This window comes from Varanus komodoensis, unplaced genomic scaffold (genome assembly GCF_004798865.1).
Source record: "Varanus komodoensis strain SLA01 unplaced genomic scaffold, ASM479886v1 scaffold101, whole genome shotgun sequence".
In the NCBI taxonomy this organism is placed as follows: Eukaryota; Metazoa; Chordata; class Lepidosauria; order Squamata; family Varanidae; genus Varanus; species Varanus komodoensis.
In genome coordinates this window covers 492,492-509,105 of record NW_025335275.1, presented here as the reverse complement: position 1 = coordinate 509,105, position 16,614 = coordinate 492,492, and the positions used below count along the sequence as shown (strand labels likewise).

Below are 16,614 nucleotides of genomic sequence, written 5' to 3'. Positions count from 1 at the left end.
ACTCATTGCAAGCAGCAGTTCCATTTCATAGGCCTTGCCTCCCCTGAAGATAGTGTTTCATTTATCCTGGGCCTGGTGATACCTAAATTTAACTTCCTGAGAAGGCTCACCTAGAAGAAGCCTCTCCTCAGAAATGGATTGGCCGTGACTTGGGGATCGGGGGAAGAAAGAAGAAAAAAAAAAAAAAAGGAAATCACCAGCTTAATACGCTTCCTTTTCTTTCAAGGCAAAAGCCTCAGTTCTACACAAGAACTGAGAGAGTGCTGTTTGCAAGATATAGTATTCATAGAAGCTTAAAAAACCTATTTCAAATGCTGTTAATGATACATTTTTGGATAAGTTGCTTTATTCTTCCTTTATTTCTGCAGATTTGCCAATGTTATTTATACATGCTGAATTATATTATAGCATATTGTTTATTAGCTGGAAAGAGTTCAGAGGAGGGCAACACAGATGATCCAGGGTAATGAAGCCCTGTGTGGAGAGACTGAAAGAACTGGGCATCTTTAGCCTCAAGAAGAGAAGACTGAGGGGAGATATGATAGCATGCTACAAGTACTTGAAAGACTGTCACAAAGAGGAAGGACAGGCTCTCCTCCTGATCATCCCAGAGTGCAGGACACAGAATACTGGGGTCAAGCTGCAGAAAGTCAGATTCTGGTTAGATATCAGGAAAATTTTCCTGATTGTTATAGCACTACAAGAATGGAACCAATGACTTAGGGAGATTGTGGGCTCTCTCACAGCAGAGGCATTCAAACATCTGAGAGGGATGTTTTAACTTGGGAGTCCTGCACTGAGCAGGGGGCTGGACCGGATTGCCCTTTGGCCCCTTCCAACTCTAGTCTCTGATTCTGATTTCTATTATTTGTGCTTATTAAAATGTTAGATGGTTCCAACACTTGCAATATTATTTTTAATAGTCATACTGTCATTGATTTATTTAAAACTTTTTTAAGACTGTCCCTTACCGAAGTCTTGGGATGGTTAACAGTAAGACAAAAATAAAATAAAATAAACAAAACAAAACACAGCATCCTGAACACATTTTTTTGGTCCAGAAAGTTGTCTTATATTTAAATAACTAAGTAGATCTAAACCAAATATAATTTGCCCTTTCCTAAGATAGCTACTGAAACATGGCCTGACCAATAGCAAATTAATGCCCATCCCTTAAGGTGGCTCACTTTAAGATAAAAAAATGCTAAGAGAAAAGCCCATAAACAAAAACTGAAAAGTCCATCCTTATCCTGTCTTTATGTCACAAACTTCATTTCTATCCCCTCATGGTCTCACACTTCAGCTCTCACCAATTCTACCCAGTTTATATCAGTCACATTGTAGAGGATGCTGGGCATACAGAAGAACTGATGGTAAAGAGCATGGGTCCTCAAACTATGGCCCATGGACTGGAACCGGCCTGCCATGCTGATTTATCAAGTCTGCCTAAGAAAACGATCTCTGAGTGAGTCCAAAAGCTCTGAGTCAGCGCAGGCATACTCAGTGGGGAGATGGCTGTGATCACAGTCACACTCGTGCAGGGAAGACGGGCACGACTGCAGTTGTGCTTGAGGGAGGAGGGGAGGGGAGGGGAGGGGAATGGCTGCGGATGTGCCCACTTTCCCTGCACAAGGACAATCACGTCCATCTTCCCCACCCCAGTGTGATCGTGCCCTTCTTCCCCCTGCCCCCAGCATGATCGCGGACATTGTAGCTATGTCCCTTGAATATGGATATGCTCTTCCCCACCTCATCTGGGGCTTCTGCTGTAGCCCAAGCGAGCGGAGCAAACATTTTTTAATTTTTTAACTTTTCAATTAAACTGATCACATTATTCTGCTCACTTCTTAATGATTATGTCTAACTAGTATGAGTTGGGCAAGAAAGTGGACCCCATTACACATGAATTTGAAGTAGCTGAAGGGACTGAAGCCCCTCCACTAGTCCATGAGTAGGCTGAATCACCTAAAGAGAGAGTGCATGTGTGAGGAATTTCGAAGAAGGGGCACCCCAAATTCAAGGCCAGGCTATCTCATGCCCATCCTAGCCACCCAAACAGTATTAGGCAACATGATCAGGTTCTTCTTACATAAAAACTGACCTTCTACAATCTTCATAAGTGTTGTGTTTGATTAAATGCAATCATTAAATCATGCAACTACCTTTAATTAATATTTCACATAATATCAAGATTAGATTGATTATACGTTCTCTATCTATGCAAATGCAATGTTATCTCCAAGTTAGTTTTCCAAGCATTTGAGAAAACCTTTCTCTGTGTTTAGAAGCTTGCCAGTTCTTTGTCTATTTGGAAGCAACTTGCTTCTCTGTCCATCTTTAGTTTAAAGATAGTAAAAATTTATCCATTCTAGTTACATCCCTCCTTTTTCATTTATTCAATCCTAGAATATCACCTAATATTAAACTATTCTCCTCCTGTCCTAATATATACCTGTATTTTCCCCAACCTTTTACAACACATTGAATACAACTCTGTTCTAATACAGAGCTCTTTACCATGTTCCTTTGCCACTTAGGTGGGCCCAGGGGAAAGTGCCTTCTCAGTTGTGATTTCAAGGCTATGGAATGAAGTAGCTGGAGAGGTTTGTCTGGCCCTTGCAGGGTTTGCCTTTTGGGAGGCAGTGTAGTAAATTTTATTCTAGCAAGTGTTTCCATAATCTGCCCTCCTTTATATATTCTAACTGCTGCTATCTCTACTTCATTGTTCCTGCATTATTTTTAATGAGCTGCCTTAAGTACACTTGACAAATTTTTCCTAATTAAAAAACCCAATAATATACTGTTCTCATCTTCTCCCATTCCCAAATAAACTTCATAAATATTTTCTATCACTGCTTAAAATACTCTAGCCCTTGCACAGAATTTATTTTTAGCTGTATTTTAATACAGTATTTAATTGATTGTTAACCAGCCTTGAACATAATTCAAATATTTTAAATAATTTATCTAGAATGCTTATATGTATATTCAGACCTATTTATAATAAGTAAATTAAATCTTTAGATTTTCAGTAGTAGTAATCTATCTTTAGTCCAGAATCTGTTCCGTAGAAAAAAAATTGCTAGTAACTGGAGCAGGCAGATTATTTTTCAACAGTAGTCTAAGAAAACTACACCATTTGATTCAAGAGAAGAGTTAAAGTGTTTACCAATTCACTTAAGTATAAAAATTCCAATAATAGTAAGTTAAGGATTCCATCTTAACTTCTTCACCATGTATGACACAATCTCATACTATTCTATGCTAGTTTATCATTTAGCCTCTGCGCATTCTGACTTCCCAATGGTTTTTCAGCTCTAATCTCTTCCTCTTCTTCTCCTTCTCCTTCACAGAAGAACAGGGAACATGGAAGGAACACAATGAGGAAACATGGAAGCTTAGTAAGTAGGCCATAAGGACTTAACTGCACACTGCCTCTCTGCTTTCCTTTTATCTGTACATAAAAAGAGAAACATCAAAGGCAAAGGTGACCTACACTGATAAATAAGGCAGAAGAACTACTAAAAATAAAACCCCAACCTTTGCCACTTTTATGTACTGTATTATTACTTACATTAATTTGGCTCTAATCACACCAAATAAATCAGGGGTCCTCAAACTTTTTAAACAGGGGGCCAATTCACTGTCCCTCAGACTGTTGGGAGGCCAGACTATAGTTTGAAAAAATATGAATGAATTCCCTATGCCCACTACACATTAAAAATTAATTAAAAATTAAAAAAATGTTTGCTCTGCTCCTCTGGGCTGCAGCAGAAGTCCAAGATGAGGTGGGGAAGCGCATGTTCATATTCAAGGGACATAGCTACAACACAACCAGGGAACTAAATATAGTATTTTGCATAATGCAGCTGATGACTGCAACTTGCATTTACAAAGAATGAAGCAAAAATACTAAGGATAAATACTGTTAATACCACTCTTAGTATTTGAACCAAGTCAGCCCAGAACAATACACAATGCCTGTATTTGGATGCAGAGCTAATGACTACCATATTGTAGTGCAACCTTGCCAAAACTGGTACTGTCCAGATGAGCTGAACTACAACTTCCATTGGCCATGCTGGTTGGGCATGATGGAAATTATAGTCCTCATCACTGCCCTGCTTCCGAGGGAGCAGGTGGCCGGAGAGGGGAGCGCAGGGCAGCTGCCCGGGTTGGGAGAGGGCCACGAGGAGGGTGGTAAGGGCTGCTTTCTGAGGCAAGGGGAGGTGAGGGATGGGGCTGTGGCTGACTGAGCAGGGCGCCTCTCGCCTCTCCCTGCTGTGGGGGGAAGCATGGCAGCTGCTCGACAGTGGCGGCTTGCTCAGAGTAGACCATGGAGGAGGCATGGTGTGGCAGCTGAGGCTTGGGTCGGAGCCTGGGGACATGGCTCACATAATTAAAAATAGATTTTAAATGTTATATTTTTCTTACCTTCTATCCTTTTTTAGTGTCTTCATCTCTTTCTCTCTTCCGCCCTCCTCTCTTCTGTATTCCCGCTCCATATTCCCACTCTGTATTCAGAGCCAATGCATGCGTGCAATGGGGGGGGGGGGGAGAGAGCTGGCACACGTGCAGTTGAAGGGAGCTGTTACAATTTGGTGCGTGTGCCAGCTCTCTGCTCAGTTTCAGAGAACTCCTGTGCTGGCTCAGAGCTTTCGGACTCACTCGGAGATCATTTTCTCCAAACAAGTCCAAAAGCTCTGAGGTGGACTGGGTAAATGCCCATGGCAGGCCGTATCTGGACCCATGAAATAAATACCCAACAGAAACTGTAGGAACTCTATAGTTGCTACGGATGTCTACTCCCAGATGGCAGAGCCCACCTATCTAACAGGAAGCATTGCTGCCAATACTCCATCACCTGTTGCATGAGCTGCCACCACCACCTCCTTTTCCTCCATGGTTTCATGTTTGTACACATGCAGCAGCAGTCAGTCAATGGACAAAGCATTGTTATGCATGGTATATTCTCAAGTGGCACTGAGAGAATGCATGTGCATTCCAGAAATGAATCATGCTTACATAATTACAAGGCAAGTTTGAACTAAAATGCATGTCCTGAGTTTTCTCTAATGCAGGTCATAATTGTTGAGTCATTCATGATGTAAACTGAGGTTTTTGTTTTTTTTAAATTCTACCACTTCCATTGATGATGCGTCATTTTATAATTGGAGAAATCTTAAATTTCTCTTAAATCAGCCCCCATTTTGTTTTTTAAGAAAAATCACAGAATTACATGAATGCCCTCTGGTGAGGGGTAGGGGATTTACATTTATAGACACTGCAGTAGCTCAGTCCAGGAAAAAATGGGGAGGGTTGCATTTCTCTGTTTTTGTCTACATTTTTATAATTCAGAAACATTGTTTATGGATCACTGTGATACATCCTTTGATGTTAAGTTATTGAGTTCTAAAACAAAAGTCATTAACAGAAGTCTGGCATATGGACAGTTTTTCTGAGCAGAACACTGTCTAAAATTATGGTTTTAAGCTTCAAAGGCACAGGAGCGGAAAAAGTGTGGCCCTCCAGATAATTTGACCTACAACTTCAAACTGCCCTCGGCAGGCTATCTTAATATAAGGGCTGATGGAGTTACAGTCCAACAACTTCTAGAGGTCCACATGTTCCCCATTCCAGAGTTAAACTAAACCAGACAAATTGAATATAAAATTGGCCACAAAGAGTACTGGTTAGTGTAGGGGCACACTTCACTGCTTTTCTTGGAAAAAAAAAAAAACCTGGGTTTAATTTTTGCTATCTCTAGGTAGGACTAGAAAAGTATTTTGCCTGAAACTCAGGAAAGTCATTGTCAGTCATTGCTGGCAATACTGGGCTAGACGGAGTAACAATCTAATTCAATGTGAGGTAGCTTCCTATTTTCCTAGGAAGTCAGGATACTTACCAGTAACTGTTGTACTTTGAGGAGCCATATGAGCTGAACCCATCATCAGGAAGCTTCTATAGCTAAGCATTCACTTGAGTGGGAGCTCTGTCCCTTCCTCTTCCAGGTTACCTGGGAAGGGCTCCTGCCTTTCTCTCTCAGTTCTGCTGAGACCAGCATAGGTCCCAGGACTGAGGGAGGAATCGTTGTGCCAACCCATTCACACAACCTTGTGTCCCCACAGCAAGCAAGGGGGTGATCATCAGAGGGACAACACCAAGTGGGGCTGGTGGATGAGCTGTAATGAATGCACACATGACAACTCAAAGAATAGATACAGACAAGCAACCTGACTTCCTTCATGGTCTCTATGTATCACACATATGGATGACTAGCAAGCTTACCTCAAGACAGAGGACTTATGTCATTACCAGAGTACAGAGGAAAGGATTGCTCTGCCAAAGGAGCTATCTGCCCTTGCATAGATGTCTACCCTGTAGTGCTTGGTGAATGTCAGGGGTGCAGACCCTGCGGCAGCTCTGCAGTCTTCTTGCAGGGGATTCCTGTGAGGGGGGCTATAAATGTGGCTCTGGCTCTGGTGAGGCTGAGTCAAAGGCCAGCTATCTCATAGGCCAAGGAAATAGTACACATGATCCATCCTGCTAGTCTCTGAGTGGAGATTTGGTTGCCTTTGTTCTGTCTGCCATAGTAGATGAAGAGCCTTGGTGAGTGGTGGAAGGATTCTGGAGCATTCTGGATGTCTGGATTAAGGTGGAATGCCGACATGACCTTGGGAAGGCTAGGTCTGGACAGAGCAATCCCTTGTCTCTATAGAAGGTGAGGGAGAGAGGACGGACAGGCACACAGCTGACTGACATGCCTGGCTGATGTGATGGCTAGCAGGAAGGCAGAGGTTGACCGTGGCAAGTGGTTCAAAGAGTTTCTGGATTAGAAAATGTAGCACAACTGAAAGGTTCCATGATGGCATACTGAGGCAGAAAGGAAAAGTTAGGTTTTGGAGGCCCCTCAGGAACCAGTGGGACAGAGGGTGTGAAAAACTAGAAACCCTTGTAACCCAGTTACACCCAGATGGAGGAGGATTTCAGTCCCTTGTGGAAGAGTGCCACAAGGGACTGAAAGAAGAGGAGGACATACTTGGCAATAGACTCTAGTGGGTCAAAGTTCTCTTGGTATGTGAAGGCAGTGAAACTAGTTCCATTTGGTCAGGTAAGATCTCCTTATAAATGGTTTGAGGATGGATGACTCTGACATCCTGAGACAGCGTGTCTGCACCATGATGTGCTATACTGCAAGGGCTCAATGCTGGGATAGAAAACTTGGTCCTGATCCCGAAGATCAGATTTGGAGTGTGTGAAAGGCAAATGAAGGCTTCGTGGCAGAGTGAGACAAAACAAGCAAATGTAGTTGTCTTGCTCACCATGGGGTGAAGATGCAGTCTGTCTTGTCTTTCCTGATCTTAGTGAGTACCCTCGTGATCAGGGGGTGGGGAGGGGGGAAGATGTAGAACAGAATCTGAAACTGTTGATATAGATTACCATGGCTATGCTGTCTGTGCAAGGGCAACTGTAATGTAATCAGGTCCTTGTGTATAGGTAGCATCTCCAGGAAGTTATGGGCCTGCAGGCCTCCTGGTAGTTCTAAGTCCTTGGGTTTGGAGGTTGCTCTAGTGGGCTCCCCCACCCCCGACAGAGAAGCATCTGTAGTGACAGTGACTGAGGGGTTGAGGGGAGTAAGGAGCTGGCTTCTGTCACCAGATTGCAATGGACAGTCCACCAGTGGAGGCTGATCTGGGCAGATGGACAGATGTCTAGATGTGCAATGCATGAGCTGTCTGGTGTGTGGAAGGTATGGATGAGCCATACATGAAGGGGGTCTCATCTGAAGTCTCACGACGGGGACCACTGCTACTGTTGCAGGCATGAGACTGAGAGGTTTCTGTATCTGGAGGATTGTGGTAACCATTCACACACTGAAGTTGGTGTTTAGTGCATCTTGGTTAGTGCAGCTCCTCTGGATACTGGAAGGAGAGCCTTTGCTAAGACTGAGTTGAGGTGGGTCCCTATGAAGAGAATGGACTGTGAGAGGGAAGAAAAAGATTTTTCATGATTTATACATCATCCTAGGGTCTGCAGTAGGGAGCAGGTGGGGTGGATACAGTCCAGCTGTTCTTCCTTGGATGGCATGACCAGGAGTCAGTCATCAAGGTACAAAATGGCATGTACTTCCTAGAGGTGAACATGTGAGCAGACTCCTGTCATACATTTGTTGAAGACCCTGGGGGTGGTAAAGGTCCAAGTGGAAGGACTGAGAACTGGAATGTCTCGTTCCCAATTTGGAAACATCAACACTGTATGTCTATAGTTGTGATCTATGGTGACATAAAAGTAGGCATCTTTTAGATCAATCAAGGCAAAGCAGTCCTCATCTTCCAGGAGTAAGAGGATGTTCTGTAGAGTGACCACCTGGAACTTCCTCAGTGTGATCAGTCTGAGTCCCCCATCTCACATTGGTACCATGAAATATTGAGAGTAAAAGCCTTGCATGAGGTTGGAATGATGGATACTCTCTATGGCCCCCTTAAGACAGTAGAACATTGACCTCCAACATCAGTGCCAGGGATAGGGGCATGCTTCTTATGGTATTGAGAGGTGGCAGAATGTTGAACTCAATCTGATAACCTTCTTCCATGATAGATAGGATTCATGAACCAGATGTTGTCACTTCCCAAGCAGGGAGGAATCACTTGAGATGACCATCAAAGGTGGTGGATTAGGTAGGTGACAGTGGGAGCAGTTAATGGTAGCGTTTGTTCCCCTCTGGTCATTTTTGCCCCGTACAGATAGCATACTCTTGAGGGGCTCATTGGTGTCTAGGAGGACATCTGTTTAAGCCCTCTGTTGGTGTTGGGGATAAAGGCCTCTGAACCACTTATGTGGCTTCATCACAGGCAGGTGGAAGCTCATGTGCTGCGTGTGTCTTTTTGTCCATCTGTACATTGAAGAGGCATTTCCCATCAAAAGAGATGTCCTTGATGTGGAAGCAGGTCTCTTGTAAGAATCCTGCTGAGTGCAGCAGCCATATCAACGGATGGCCAGAATGCTTACTATGGCCTTGGTGTCACAGTCAACATGATGGCAGGCTGTGGAAATTTGCTGGTGGGCCAGCTTGAAGGCTTCCATTTGGAACACTGGCCCAGACTTTGTAGCAGGCAGTTCATACACGGCCTTGATCTTGTCCCTGAGGAACAACTGGTATCAGGCCATGGAGGCCTGTAGTTTGAGACCCAGAGACCGAGTGCCAAAGTCACATAGAACTGCTGTGCCATCCCATTCAGATGGTAACCCTCCTGGTCTACTGGTGCTGTGTGCTCTCGCTGCACAGACTTGACAATGACCAAGTTTGGCTTGGGGTATTGGAAAAAGAATAGGATGTCCTTCTCAAACAGTACATAATCTCCAGTCTTTGGACAAGGAATGTGCCATGGAGGGGGCCTTCCATGTCTTCCTGATGGTTTGCAGCAAGGTGGGCAAGAAGAGGATTGCCACCAGAGCCGAGTCTTCAGTTTGCAGGGCATCAAAGAACAAGTCAATGACTTGCTCTTGCTCTACCTTGACCCCCACAGTGGTGGTCATCTGGAGGACGTGTTTGAAAAAACACCTCATCTCCTCTGAGGACAACACCAGAACCTGCAATGTGACTGCAGCATCCAGTGATAATATCGACAGTGCCAGTGATGCTATCAACTCTAAGTTGGAGACATAGTCCTACAGTCCCAACGAAGGGGATGGTGTCCTTGATCTTTGGGATCCTGAGGTTGAAGGCACTGGGAATCAGCATTGGCTTGGTACCAAGGCTCAGTGTCAGCTCAGTACCAAAACCTCATGTTGGTGTCAGGATTGCCGCCTTGGTGTTGAACCCACAGTATCGATGCCTTGGTGTCAATGTTCTCAGTACTGAGGTTTGGCATTGTTTAGGTACTAAGAGTCCCAGCTATCATCATAGAGGCTCTGGAGCCCTCTTGGGAGTGGCATGGAAGTGGCAACCAGTTGGAGACCCAGTCCCATTCAATAAGGGGAGAGTGGGATCTATCCTGATGTTCTCCAGTTGTTGACTGCAGTGCTGATCCCAGTGAGGCATGGATAGATTGCTTTGGCATTGAGCTGGCCATCAAAGGCAGTATTGACAGTCTGGCAAGGTGTGGGCAGATTGCCTTATTGTCGAGCTGATCTCAGAAGATGGTGGCATTGGCTCATGAGAGTGTACAAACTGCCTCGATGATGATGCCTGGGTTGGTGGTCAGGCTGGAGAAGTGCTAGAGCCATCTTTAAATTCTCCTTCTAACACAAATGTGGCATGAACTGGATCCTTTTTTGGTGCTAGGGGCTGTGGCTGCTTGGAGAGCAAGATCAAGTGGATCTTTTGGAGTTGGGGATTGTTGGGGGCTCTTGCAGCACCTTCTTTTCTCCTTGGTGGTAGTAGTGGCTGTATTTTGGAGGCATTTTGCCACTTTCCTGCCCATGTGATCATCAGATAAGTTGCTTGGTTGGGGGGAACCTGGATCAACCAGGTCACTGGGGCAGAAGGGCAATCCCACTCCATGTGCACTGTGTATGGAGTGCACCTGTGTCCAAAAGTTCCAAAGTATGACTTCTCCAAAGTATGACTTTCAGGTGGTGTCTCTGGGTCTGTTTAGTGAAGGTCTGGCAGTGAGAAGAGGCCTCCACAACATGTCACTCACCCAGTCAGAAGAGGCAAAGGAAGTAACCATGATGAGGGAGGGAGCCTGCTGTCATGGTGCAGTCAGCTCCTAAATGCTGCCAAGGGTAAATGGGGAAGGAGGGAAAAAGGCAGAGGAGTGCAGTGACTTGATAGAGGAAGTGACATCAAAGACAAAGGGAAGGGAGAAAAATATATTTTTGTAGACTTTTCTTTTTAGAAGAAAGAGTGAAGAGTGCACTCAAGAACGAAGAAGAAAGACGAGAAAGGGTATTTGGAGAAGAAGATGAGAGAAAGGAGATGGGGAAAAATGGTAAATACTCAAAGGTGAGGAGAGAAGCCCTTCCCAATCTCAGCACAATGGCAATCAAAAAGAAACTGAAGGAAGTTTCTGATGGTTTGCAGAAAGGTGGGCAAGAAGAGGATTGCCACCAGAGCCAAGTCTGGGAGGAGTCTGTCCGGGAGACGATGATGGGAGGAAATATCCTTGACTTGGTCTTGACCAACAGGGAGGAGCTGATAGATGGGGTGCAGATTAGGGGAACTCTGGATGTGAGTCCATCCTTTGCTTTGAGATCAGGGGAACGGGGATGTGAAGCAGGTCGAGTACTAGAAGCTGGAACTTTACGAGGGTCAACTTTGGTCAACTGAAGGCCAGACTGGGGAAAGTCTCCTGGGAAAGGGTACTGGAAGGCAAGGGAGTTCAGGGGGTGGATGACACTCAAAAGGGAGGTCTTGGAGGCACAAGCCTAGGCGATACTGCTAGTTAGCAGGGCAGGGAGGCGAGGAGAGCACCACCAGGGATGAGAAGTTGTAAGAGGCATTAGGTGTAAGAGGAACGTCCATAGGAAATGGCTACTGGGGCAAGTAGACAAAAGGGTATACCAGGAGGAGGAGGAGGCTCATTGAAGAAGGATTCTTCATAAGGCTACAGCTGTTTATGAGCTGAGACTTGCAAAGAATATCAGCATCAACATGTAAATAGCAGGAGGAAGGGGAGACAGGTGGTGGGACCGCTTAATAAGGAGGAAGGGGATTCAGTGATTGATGTGAGAGAAAAGACACAGAGGCTAAATGTCTATTTTGCCTCTGTGTTCTCCCCAAAGCAGGATGTGGGAGATCTGCATGGGGAATTGGATGAGGCTGGGGATTTAGGGGGACAGATTAGAGTTATCCCCCTAGAGGTCAAGGAGGTCCTCAGGGCACTGGATGTTAGAAGGTGCAAGGCCCTGATGGGTTACACCTAAGGATACTTAGGGAGATGGTGGGGATACTCTCACATCTGCTGCCCTCCATTTTTGAGGCCTCATGGAGAACAGGTGAGGTTCCAGAGGACTGGAGGGTGGCATCAGTGGTCCCAATCTTCAGAAAGGGCAGTAGAGGGGACATGAGAAATTACAGGCTGGTTAGCCTCACGTCCATTCTGGGAAATACAATGGAAAGGCTCATAATAGCAAGAGATCTAGTAACCCTAGATAAGGAAGGGAGGTTGGTGGTCACACAACATGGCTTTGGCAAAAACAGATTCTGCCAGACAAACCTTGTGGAATTCTATGACAAGGTTTAAAGGTGGCTAGATGGCCTTTGACAAAGTGTCACATGATGTCCTGGTCAAGAAATTGAGCAGTTTTGGGATAGAACAATGCACTCTTCGATGGTTTAGAGCATGGTTGATGGACTGAAAACAGAGGGTAACTATTAGTGGGAAATCATCCAGATGGCAGTCGGTGACAAGCAGGGTCCCCCAGGTCTCTGTCCTGGGACCGATCCTGTTCAATCTTTTCATCAATGACCTAGAAGAAGGGGTAAAATGCGGGCTGATCAGATTTGCAGATGATACTAAAATGGGGGCAGTGTCTCCAACTGAGCAGCAGGTACTCTGGATCCAAAGGACAGACTATGGAATGGGGCCGGGAACAACAGGAAGGCACTCAATGCAGATAAGTGCAATATCTTGCACTTGGGGCACAGGAATGGGTGTCATAAGGACAGGTCAGAGGACATAAGTACAGGTTCTGGGCCCCTCATTACAAGAGGTTGGAATTGGTACAGCAAAGGGCCACAAGGATGGTGGTTGGTTTGCAGGGTAAGCCAGATGAGGAGAGACTGAGGGAGCTGGGTCTTTTTAGCTTTGAGAAGAGGAGACTCAGAGGGAACCTGTTAGCGACAGACAGGTATGTGTGGGGGTGTCAGGCTGATGTATGTAGTGACCCTTTTCCTCCTGCGGTGGAGGGTAGGGCACATTCCAATGGAGCATAGCTCAGGGAACCAAGATTCAAGGCGGATGCCAGGGAGTACTTCCTGATGGTTGGGACCCCAAGGGTCTGGAATGGGCTTCCATGGGAGGTGGTTGAACCCCATCGGTGAGGGTGTTTAAGGATAGGCTGGACATGCACATGGTAGGCATGTCATGAGTGGAGCTGGCTGGAGCTGGGGGTCAGACTAGATGGCCTGGGAGACCCCTTTTGACTTGCACCATTTCTATGTTCTATGAATGCAGGGGAGCTCCTCCTGGGTAACGCGGAACAGGAGAGTAATGTGCAACAGGAGAGGGAGGGGCTCCCACACAACAGAATGCTTAGCTATAGAGCAGGGAAGGCCAAACTGAGGGTCAGGACTTTTGAGTTTATCTTGCAGTTCACAGCTTACTGCCCACAAGTCTCTATGGATGCCCACTTGCTGCTGCCCATGGGCGCTCTCTTGTGGCTGTCAAACATCCAACATTTATCATATGTGGCTCTTCTGTTGAGCTAGTCTGGGCACCCCTGCTATAGAAGCTTCCCAAGAACAGGCTCAGTTCAGGCACAAAGCCCATATGTGCGATGCTTGTAAAGACCTGGTTAATGTTAATGTGCTAGAAGTAAGAACGACCCATTCACCATTACCCATACCATGGTGACCCCCAGCTAGCATTGTTATGTGTTGTGTACTGGACTCCCTCTGAAGATTTCTACAAAATTTACAACAGTCCAGACTATAGTTGCTAGGCTATTAACTGCAACCGGATATATACACAATGTATCCTGAAAATTATTAAAGAAGTACAGCGGTGCTGTTCTGTTCTCAAGCACAATTCATATTATAGGATAAGGTACGCACATTTTGAAACAGTGATCTAAGATTCCTGGCTTACTGTCAGCATTACCATGTCAACTGGAGAAAGTACTTCTCTATGTTTTAGAATTAGTTCTGAAAGCCTGCAACAAAATAGTTCCAGCCTCTTTGATCGGGGATGCTTCAATCCACTCCCCTTACCTCCAACAATCAGCCATAATTCTCAAGTGCATTCTTCATCGGACAATTTTAAAATTCCCCTTAACATTTTCCATAAAGATTTTTGTACTTTTTTGTACTTCTACAAAGCTCTGGGTCCTTCCAAGCTTGCTGATGCCTCTCCCCTGTATGTGGATGGCGCTGTTTTGTACTTACCTCTCAGCTGCACTTTGAATGAATGATTAAGCTTTCTTCTCTGGCCTTATTCCAGCCAAACTTTGCCCTACCAATTTAAGTTGTGCCCCTGATGTTTGTTCAATGGAGATGGTAAACAAGGTGGAAGGAAGGTAAGTAGGCAAGAGCAAGGAAGATAACAATGGATACAACAATTTTGAGCTGGAAGCAGAAAGGGAATGGCAAAGGAATTTTCTTCCCCCCCATCCCCAAGTCCTCACTTGCAAGTCCTCACTTGTCTCTTTTTACGTTTTATGTATCGTGCAACTGATGAGGCAAGCCCTTACACCCACAGAAGTTCATGCCAAAATATATAAATAAGGATAAACAGTTCGGTTATTATTTCCAAGGATTAATGGAAAACTTGCTTATGTGAGAGACTATTACACAATTTTTTCATTTTAAAGATTTGCTTCTAGATAAAACATTGAGCACAGCATCAGTAAGTGACCAATTTTAGAGGTGTAGGTAATATCACAATCCTGAACAGATGATATATACACAGGGACATGCAGTGATTTCAAGGATTCAGTATGAGAGCATCTGCAATGCAACCCAGCCCATTCTTCAATGCAAATATATCCCACATACAAATTAAGTACCTCTTCATCCTTGTACCAGGATAAACTCTCTGCTGTCAGGACAAACCAATACTCCTTGGAACCACCTTTCATGATGCTAATGTTGTTGATGGTCAGCCAGCCTCGCCGGATGACCTGGAAGAAATCAAGGTGTGGGAGGGGAGGATGAAGGAATGAAGAACAGATTACAGCCTCTCTTGGAAAATACAAGTGGAAGGGGGCTACTCCAAGGCTAAGATGTTTGGTAGAGTGACTTCCTAAAATTTGAGCCCTAGCTGCAGCATGACATTAACGGGAAAGACTTAAATGCACCTCAGCTTACAATACCATGGTATTGGCAAGATCTGAGCACACTGATAATTCCCACATACAAGCTCTTACCCAATGTTTTAGGCTGGCTCTGAACTGCTAGGCAACCTAGCTTATGATTGAAAAATTCAGGAGTATTATCCATGCTGAGCAAGGAAATATTAGAATTTTGCAAGACTGAATTGAAAGAATGCCTTGACACTCAGTTTTACCAAGAAACAAGACAAGGGAAACCTGAGCACCTGTGCCAAAAAGCAGGGTACCAGAAGAAATAAGCCTGTAAAGTAGACTTTTTATGCATTGCCATGACCAAGGCTCTGTAGCAGCAAGCAAATCGGAAAGATCAACAGGATGACAAGACTCAGGGATAGTCAAGGAGGAATATTTAAGTATTCTGCATAGTAGCCAAATGCTCAGTGGCAAACAAGCCCATGTTGCCACAAGTAAAAGCCAGGCAGGGGCTGCTTCACTTTACAGCATCAGGCAGAATGTTTCTAGTTCAACTTGGCATCAGTATGAACCCAGCAAGAAACAGCAACTGAAAAATCTTACCACACCCTTATGATTAGCAAGCTTTTGTCACAAGAAAAGTCTGAAAAGATGCAGGCAGCAGCCACAGTATACTGGTGACAACAGTTAGTCTTTCTGTTCTATAACAGCACATGCTCAATTTATAGAAAAGCAGCCAGAAAAAGACACTTTTAAATTATCAATTTATTATTTAAGTTATGCTGAGCTGTCTTGAAGGATAAAACCCTCTCAGAGTAGCTATAAAGCTAGTGACAAACTCTGGACATAAGGGGGACTCCTGGCTGAATTTTCATGGGCCAGTCCCTGCTTAGTTTGGTCCAGAACTCCAAAAACCTTTGCTCCTCTCAATAGCATCAGAAGGATAGAGTCTGTCCTGCATTATTTCATCACTTGCAGGTTGTGAGATACACATTGAATGTGTTCATATGACATGCTAAGCCACCCTGCAAAAAAAATACAATGTGTGGGTTGTTTGCAGAATAACCCACAGTGCTCCTAACTAGATGATCTACAGCTGGTTGTCCCGCCTCTTCCCCTCAGTCCTCCAGCTACTATCCCAGTACCCCTCAAAGTAGAACCGATCTTGTCTCCTTCTCCCTGCTCTAATCACAACTCCCTTTTTGTTCGGCATCACTTTTTTGAAAGCCTCTAAAAGATGTAATTGGGGCTGGGTTCATGCTTCAGCCTGAGAGTTGTTGTTGTTGTTGTTGTTATTATTATTATAACATTTCTATGCCGCCCCTTGCCGAAACCTCACATTTTAAAAAATGCTGGTCTTTCACGGGTTTGCAAGTACTAACATGTGTGGGTCCAACATGAATAGTCTTTCCCAGTCAATTTCCCTTGTCTGTTTCATGTGTTATAGGGAAAGACAAACTGAAATAACTAATAGATTGATAAAACAAGACTGCATCTGGACTAATTTGTACACAGCTCAGTTGCAAAGCACTGAAAATGTGTAAAAACCAGAAAGCAGGTGCATCATAAGGGGGTGGAGGTAAGATAACCCTATTAGCAATGTAATCCTTTCAATTTTAAATTTGAACCAATAGATCTCACTGCACTTCACCAATTCAGCACTTCCCCATGACTCAAACTACTCCAGAAAAGGAAGTAGTAGCTCAC

General features: G+C 44.6%; 1 protein-coding gene across 5 annotated transcripts in view; it reads right to left on the bottom strand.

Annotated features, from left to right (window-relative positions):
- Positions 1-1,560: 1,560 nt before the first annotated feature.
- LOC123017754 (dynamin-2) overlaps positions 1,561-16,614 on the bottom strand; it is a 103,284-nt gene continuing 88,230 nt past the window's right edge. For 4 of the 5 annotated variants that reach the window (XM_044419298.1, XM_044419299.1, XM_044419297.1 and 1 more), the window contains 2 exons: positions 14,671-14,784; positions 1,561-3,345 (listed from right to left, as the gene is read on the bottom strand). In XM_044419298.1, coding sequence (XP_044275233.1) covers positions 3,277-3,345; positions 14,671-14,784 — 183 coding nt within the window. In that variant the 3' untranslated portion in view covers positions 1,561-3,276. The remainder of the gene's footprint in view (positions 3,346-14,670; positions 14,785-16,614) is intronic. The other variant, XR_006413662.1, reaches the window with a different exon arrangement.